At 46.9% G+C, this 8483-nt stretch overlaps 1 protein-coding gene across 1 annotated transcript; it reads left to right on the top strand.

The window, feature by feature from the left end:
• The first annotated feature begins 326 nt into the window (after positions 1 to 326).
• Positions 327 to 4852, top strand: LOC101764202. The gene is made up of 7 exons (XM_004968285.3): positions 327 to 997; positions 1186 to 1272; positions 1396 to 1635; positions 2085 to 2249; positions 3488 to 3541; positions 3804 to 3950; positions 4045 to 4852. Exons 1-7 carry the CDS (start codon positions 788 to 790, stop codon positions 4420 to 4422), a joined length of 1281 nt encoding a protein of 426 aa, XP_004968342.1. The 5' UTR covers positions 327 to 787; the 3' UTR covers positions 4423 to 4852.
• Positions 4853 to 8483: the final 3631 nt, after the last annotated feature.

Here is an 8483-nt window from a genome sequence, read left to right as displayed (position 1 = left end):
TATAATTAGCTCATGTTTAGTCTTCCTAATTAGCATCCGAATATCCGATGTGACCCCTCCTAAAGTTTAGTACCCCGCATCCAAACACCCCCTAAACATGGCCCTGATCAAGCAAAGTTGTGCCACTGCAACCTCCACAGCGTGCGGCCACACTCCATTCAGCCCCACTATCTATCTCTACCGGCAGGACCAGCCCGACCCCCTTGATGACGATGATGAGAGAGGTCTAGAGAGAGAAAGCAGAGATGGCAAGAGACGAGAGAGGAGGGGGAATGTGGTTATGTGGAGACGGAGACAGCGGCAGGATATAAAAACGAAAAACAAAAATGATCCACCCATGGAGAGAGCTGCAAGCCTGCAAAGCACGGGGTGGGGGCGTACTCGGAAAAAGCGCGGCCGGGCGGGCAGGCTTGCGAGCCCAAACAGCAAGCAACAGGCAGCTGAATGAATCCCGCGTTCGAATTCATCATCAATTCGGCATTGCTTCCCCTGCTCCCCAAGCCTACCAACCAACTCGCACGGAGAGAGCTTTGACCTCCGAGAGCTTCAGCTCAGCTCTTCTCCGCGCCTCCACGCCACGCGGCTGTATTTATAGCGCTCTTCCTCCAGGAAGGAGGGCGAGAGGGGAAGAGGACAAGCAGGTCAATGTGCAAGCATACCGACAGCTCCAGAGGAGGAAGAAGGAGGAGGAGAGGCAGCATACAGACAACAAGGAGAGCGACGACGACGGCCACGGCAGCTTCCCGTGATCCTGTCCTACTCCAAAGGAATAATCCGAGGTCGGTCCATGGCTTCTAGGAAGGTCCCAATCATTGCCTCCCTTGTCCCCTTCCTGCTCCTCCTCCTCCTCGTCGGATTGGCTTCCGCGAGGAAGGACGGCGGCGGCGGCAGGGCGCGGGCGCGGGTGCCCTTCCGCGCCGGGGATGAGCGGGACGCGTACAGGAGGATCATGGCCCGGATGGCCAGGATGGAGAAGGACTGCAACAAGACAATCCAGGCAAATCTTCCTCGATTCATTCCTTTCCCTACCTGCTCTCTCTTTTGTTTGTGTCTCCGTGCTGACGTGACGACGTTACTCGCATCACGCACGCAAGCAAATCTAGCTCTCCCTGGCGTGTCGTCGTCGTCTTCTTCTTGGGAGTAATCGTCAATCTTGGCTCGTTGCTTGTGCTTTGTGCCATGCAGAGCCCCGACGGCGACGTCATCCACTGCGTGCCGTTGCACCGGCAGCCGGCGTTCGACCACCCCAAGCTCAGAGGGCAGAAGCCCGAGGTGCCTCCTCTACACTGCACTTGTTTCACATTGCAGTTTCTGTTTCTACCGTTAGCAAGATGTTGCTCTCGGATATTTATATATATATATATAAATATGTTGTGGTTGTGTTTGGGTTTGAAGGATGAGCCTGCGGTGAGGCCCATGACCAAGGGCGGCGGCGGCGCCGCCGGCGAGGAGGAGGAGGAGTCCGTGTTCTTCCGGCAGGCGTGGAGCGACGGCGGCGAGCGGTGCCCCGAGGGGACGGTGCCGATACGGCGGACGACGGCGCAGGACGTGCTGCGCTCCGGCTCCGCCCGCCGGTTCGGGATGAAGCCCCGCGCCAGCAACGTCCGCCGCGACTCCACCAGCAGCGGCCACGAGGTCAGTACGTTCAGTTCACCCACCTCGCCATGGCTTCACTTCACTTCACCATTTTGCTGGGTTTAGCACTGCACAAAAAAACGCATCAGGACGCACACTATCCTCGAAAGAGCTGTCGCATCAGTACTGCTGCTGCGTTAAAGCTGATTAGTTGGGGGGAAAACACAGGTGTATTAGCATCAGTAATTGCGTGATTTATTACCCAACCATAATCGTGTCTCACGGTTTGTCGTCCGGCCCGTCCATGCTCCTACTCCTCTCCTAGTACACGTACGCCACCACGCAGCTCAGCTCAGCTCAGCTAGCTGGTGCAGTAGCGCACAGTACGTTGATTGTACTGGTAGGGATAGCAATTGCCATGGCAGCAGTGTGGAGCAATTCCTAGCACTTTTTATCTTAATCTTAGTAGCTCAATCAGCTCTGATGGATGCCTATGATCGACGGCGCAGCACGCGGTGGGGTACGTGACCGGGGACCAGTTCTACGGCGCCAAGGCGAGCCTGAACGTGTGGTCGGCCAAGGTGGCGTCGGCGGCGGAGTTCAGCCTCTCCCAGATCTGGGTCATCTCCGGCTCCTTCGGCAACGACCTCAACACCATCGAGGCCGGATGGCAGGTACTCATCTCACTAGTCACTACTCACCATCACCAAAGGGCAAAGGCCTCTTCAATACAAATGCACCCTACCCACACATCTGTATACTCCTTGCATTCTTGCATACATGATGATCATGCTGTCCGTTCAAAAAAATTCGGCAAATCTCTAACCGTCCGTTCAAAAAAAAAAAGAGAGAAGATGATCATGCTGTCCTTGTTCCTACTTCCTAGCATAGTTGCATATCTATGCATGAACATTGGCGTACCATCAGGGTTCAGGGACTCAGTTTCTTCAGATTTATTTCTGCTCTGAAAATGTACAAAATACATGCGTGTCTTTAATAAGCCAAGCAGTATGGATCGAGGTGTGGTTGAGGAAATTGAAGAAGAAATTAAGGAGCTAGCTAGCTGCTGCCGGTACTGCTACAGAAGTTGTTCCCTTTAGACTGGTCCTTGGCGCGTCCGGATTGTCTTTTCCAGAGGCAGAGCACTAGTATAAAGGCCTTGCTTGTTCCTGCAGTGCTTTCGCGTCAGTCCTGAGCCTGAAAAAAGGCCATTTCATACGTCCAGTTAGTAAATGTGAACCTGACTCGCAGTAGTTCTTCAGGCTGCCCGGTTGGTGACACCAGTAAATGTGGCTGGCTTCCTTCAGCCACGCAGATGTGAATGAACTTTGCAGGTCTTGCATGCATGTTTGCTTCACCGTAGTTCTGGTGTTCGTATAGTATCGCTGAGCAAAAGCATTTGTACTGAAAGACAGTGTACAGAAACCTTTCTGTAACCTGGAACTGGAAACCACTTACTCCTAACTAGCAGCATGGTATTTAGGTCAGAACTCATCTTGTGCTAGATCGAGCTTAAGATCAAACGTTATGGTAGTGCAATTTTTGTAGGGTAAGTTTCAATGCTTTGTAGATGTTAGTGGTCAAAGTTCAGAATTAGGCCCCATGTGTTGCTTGTAACAATACCGAAACACATTTGAGATATGAGGTGGTGGTTTTCTTCTCTCAGAGCTCTAAGAAGATGGAATGGTAGACAGCGTATTTGGATCCTTTCTCTGCAGCATGCATGTGGTTGTATGTTGACTTGGTAGTATATTAATTAGAACTGGTGCTCATTAATTAGATTCCATCACTGTGATCTCGATTGGAGTTGTGTGCCCATTGACCTGTAATGCTGGTGGTTGCATTGCATGAGTCAGTCAAACAGATTCTGCTGGAGACAGTGCTAACTTCCTGCTTTCATTGTTTAACTCAGGTCAGCCCTGAACTGTATGGAGATAGCAACCCAAGGTTCTTCACGTACTGGACGGTAAGTTCTCGAAATTTACTGCTGCCTCTGTTCCTCGTTTTGACTTTTCTAAATACATAGACTTTATTATGCATCTAGACATAACCTTATCCTTAGGTGTATAGCAAAATCTATGTATCTAAAATAGCTAAAACGACCTATATTTTGGAAATGACAGTAAACGATAGTTTCAGAATTCTACAGCCTATATTCAGATTTCAGAATGCCAGTACTCCTATATGGCTGTATAGAGTATACTGACCGTTGCACCATTGCGTTGCAGACCGACGCATACCAGGCGACTGGGTGCTACAACCTGCACTGCTCCGGCTTCGTCCAGACTAACAGCCGGATCGCCATCGGAGCCGCCATCTCGCCCACCTCCGTCTACAACGGCCGCCAGTTCGACATCAGCCTGCTCATATGGAAGGTATTTGTCTATTTATAAATGTACACCACCACTTCAATTTCAAATTCAAACACAAACTCACATGCTCAAACACACATGGCGATGGCGCATGCAGGACCCACACCGCGGGAACTGGTGGCTGCAGCTGGGGTCGGGCCCGCTGGTGGGGTACTGGCCGTCGTTCCTGTTCACGCACCTGGGCGGGCACGCCAACATGGTGCAGTTCGGCGGCGAGGTTGTGAACTCGCGCCCGTCGGGCTCGCACACGCCCACGCAGATGGGGAGCGGCCACTTCCCGCGGGAAGGCTTCAACCGCGCCGCCTACTTCCGCAACGTGCAGGTGGTGGACGGCGACAACAGCCTCGTCCCCGCCGCCACGCTCCGGCTCGTCGCCGACCACCCCGGCTGCTACGACATCCGGGGAGGGTACAACCGCGCATGGGGGAACTACTTCTACTACGGCGGGCCTGGCAGGAACGTGCACTGCCCCTAGTAGCTGAAGCTCATAACCATGCATGAAGAAGAGACTAAAGCAAATACTACATAGATACATAGAAGGAGGAGGAGGAGGGATCGCCGGTGATGCCGCCGGAGTTCGACCGCCGATCAACGCCGCCACCGGAAAATGGTTGTAGCATTCGGTGCTAAGCTAGCAAGATGATTATTACTAGTGATAGTTTTGAGCCCAGCTACACGCGGGCGGGTAGTAGTAGAGCCAAAAGGTTTCGAGTGGTGGTGTATGTGATGAGCGGCTTCGTTGCTTGTTCTGATTTTGTTTTTGTTTTCTTGAGTTATGTATACATGACGGATTTCACATAGAGTGCTTTCTCCATATGTATAGCACGACCCATATGTCCATTGCACAGTGTGTTTTCGATAGTGTGCCCAAATCTTCATTAGAAATAAGCGTCCGTTGTGAACTACTATCTACTTCGATCTTTCTTATTGAAACAGCTGTCTTGTGACCGTGGTGTTGTTGAAATTTGAATAGCTGAAGAATTAACAGGAAATAAAGAAGAATAGCCCTATGGAATCTTTTTCGAAGTGTAGCAAGCGAGGCAAATGTTTGGGCAGCAAGAAAGTTCACGTCCCATCCATGACGAATTGCATTCTGAACCTTTCAGACTGAAGCGTCAGGTAAACCAGGAGATTCGGATAAGTCAAGCGTCGGCCATAACCTCTGACCTGAAAACATAGATAAGTCAAGGATGTTGAAATTAAAAAAAAAAACATGAGATCAGTGTATGGAAGATCAATGAAGCCAAAGGCCTTGACAAGCATCAGATTAAAAGGCTTATTATCGGAGAGATTTTGGTTAAGTATCAAAAACAAAAGAATGAGCAAGGTGCTAATTAACCTAGCAGTTCCAAGTAATCAAAACCACCTTCAAGACAGCAGTTTGATGGTTAGAATCGGCAAAAGGAACGAATAATCCTACACACCAATGAAATTTGCATCATATAGACTATATACTTCCTCCGTTTCAAATTGTAGGTCGTTTTGGTTTTTATAGGACCTGCAATTTGGAACGGACGGACTATTCCTATGCCCTGGGGATCTTAATGCCGCATGCATATTCTTATTCACCATCATGGATGTCATCTCCTCTTATGTATTTTTTTATCCCGATTTGATTATAGAGACCATAGAGCCACATTAATAAGTTGTAGCGTACAAATAGTGACAGATTTGATCAAAGAAATCGATTTATGGATAAAAAATCACAAGATGATCAAATATGTTAGCATGTCAGGAGAGAGAGAAATTTGAACAAAAAATCATAATCAGCATAGCGAGAAGAATTCGACTATTGAGATATCAACTAGCATCGTTGAACAAATTGTCCCATACTCCCATAGGCCATAGATAAACAAGTGGGCAATTCCGAAAAAAAATAGAACATTTGATTTGAGCAACACTTTTGCATCCGATTTGACAAGTTCGGTTTGGTTGGCAAGATAATGACAAGAGCTATAGTACTATGGGCCTGTTTTCTTCCGCTTGCTAAACTTTAGCACCTGTCACATCGAATGTTTAGATACTAATTAGGAGTATTAAATGTAGACTATTTACAAAACCCATTACATAAGACGAATCTAAACGGCGAGACGAATCTATTAAGCTTAATTAGTCCATGATTTGACAATGTGTTGCTACAGTAAATATTTGCTAATGATGGATTAATTAGGCTTAATTAGGCTTAATAGATTCGTCTCGCCGTTTAGATTCCACTTATGTAATTGGTTTTGTAAATAGTCTACGTTTACTACTCCTAATTAGTATCTAAACATTCGATGTGACACGTGCTAAAAATAAGACACGGGAAGAAAACGCCCCCTATGTTTGACCACTCATACTATATATCCTCCATTACGAAATTCAGTAACATAACAGAATTGTGGCATAGTATACTAAAATTTCTGCATGGTGTTGGAAATTGCGGTATTATGATGATCTTATTTCATTTTACTTTAGATAAAAGTTGAACTTAGAAAACAAATAAACCTTTCTTTAATTTTTTTAACCTCGTACTCCCTTCCGGCCTTCCGTTTCAAAACTTTGAACCAGTAATCTTGCACCGTGGATCGACCAGCCTTTTGCACTCACCATATGGATGGACCAGCTGGGCCGAAGCCCGCATATGGCCACGAAGGAGGCCGGCCAGCCCATATAAGGTGCAGTTTCAACGCCACAGGGAGCAGCAAACCACGGAGCAACTCCCACCCGAATTCCCGAAATCGAAAACTGTTGAGAAATCCCTAAACCCAAGAATAATTATGGGCTGTACCAAGGAGTGTATACTCCTGGAGGGTCAAGACTATATAAAGGAATATATACCCATCTATTATAATAAGAGAGAATAACTTCCACCTACATTATCTCCTGTGTGCTTATCTCGAGTGCTATTGGGAAGGGATACAGGTGATCTTCTACTTTTTGCTCACGTCTCATCTGCTATCAGGAGGGAAGGGAACCGGATTAGGGATCCGTGACTACGCCGTTACTTAATACGTTATCAGCACGCTCTACCACTACTCGTCAACAACGCATAGAGCCGTACTTTCCTATGATGGAGGCTGAAGAAGAACATTATCTAGTTGATAACGCTGCCACAAACTCGATACTCCGAGAGATGAAATATTTTCAGGCACTACGAAAAAGACTGAAAATATTACCACGATTGCCGGTAGCAACGGCCACATCGTAGGCTCCGGCAGAGCGGTTGTGGTGCTGTGCTCCCTAATAATACTAGCATCTCATAGAAGAAGCGTTTTTGCATCCAGGAGCTATACGTACTCTCCCCTCATTTAAAGATATTCATCGTAGTGGCTACCACGTTACAACTGCTTGTGAAAATGGTGCTGAATACCTTTATATCACAACATCAGACGAATGTGAGATAAAAGTGGTAGAAAAAGCGTCAGACAGCTCCTCTAGACTGTACTACACAAAAATTAAGCCAGCTCGAGAATACATTGCGATGCCAACTATATTTAAAAACTCCGAGTCATTTACAATATGGCACGAAAGACTCGGACACCCTGGATTAAGGATGATGCGAAACATCATAAATAGCCCTGCTGGTCATGGCATTAAAACCACACAAATTCCTAAAGACTTTCCATGCGTGTCTTATGCTAAAGGAAAACTAATAACTAAACCCGCTTACCTAAAGATAAAGATCGAGTCATTGGGTTTCCTGGAGAGAATCCAAGGTGACATATGTGGTCCTATTCACCCCCTGTCGGGGCCGTTTAGGTACTTTATGGTCCTTATAGATATTTCTACTAGGTGGAGCCACGTATGCCTGCTGTCTATAAGGAACCACGCTTTTGCAAAACTTATTGCCCTGATCATCCGATTGCGCGCCAGCTTCCCGGAGAACAGCATAAGAGCAATTAGGATGGATAATGCTGGAGAGTTTACCTCAAAAGCATTTAATGACTTTTGTCTTGTCCTGGGCATCAATGTAGAGCATTATGTGCCTCATATGCACACACAAAACGAACTTGCTGAATCCTTAATAAAAATAATAAAATTAATTGCCAGACCACTTCTACAAGATAGCAGACTTCCTACCAACAGTTGGGGACATGCAGTGCTGCACGCTGCTGCCTTAATCCAATACAGGCCATCTGCATATCACTCTACTTCCACTCATCAATTAGCGTGTGGACAACAACCAATGATTTTCCATTTGCGAAAGTTCGGTTGTGTTGTATATGTACCAATATCACCACCCCAGCGTACAACTATGGGACCTCACCGGAAGCTGGGGATATATGTAGGTTATGAAAATCTATCCATAATCAAATATTTAGAGCCTAAAATTGGGGATCTGTTTACGGCTCGATACGCTGATAGTATCTTCGATGAAGAGCATTTCCCAGCATTAGGGGGAGGATTGTACCTTAATAATAAAAAATACCAAGAAATAGAATGGAGTGCTAGTAGCATTCAATCGCTTGATCCACGCACTAAAGATACTAAACTTGAAGTTCAAATAATAATAAACCTGCAATAATTAGCAAATAATTTGCCAGATACATTTAC

Source organism: Setaria italica, chromosome V (genome assembly GCF_000263155.2).
Source record: "Setaria italica strain Yugu1 chromosome V, Setaria_italica_v2.0, whole genome shotgun sequence".
NCBI lineage: Eukaryota > Viridiplantae > Streptophyta > Magnoliopsida > Poales > Poaceae > Setaria > Setaria italica.
This window is presented reverse-complemented; position numbering and strand designations above follow the sequence as displayed.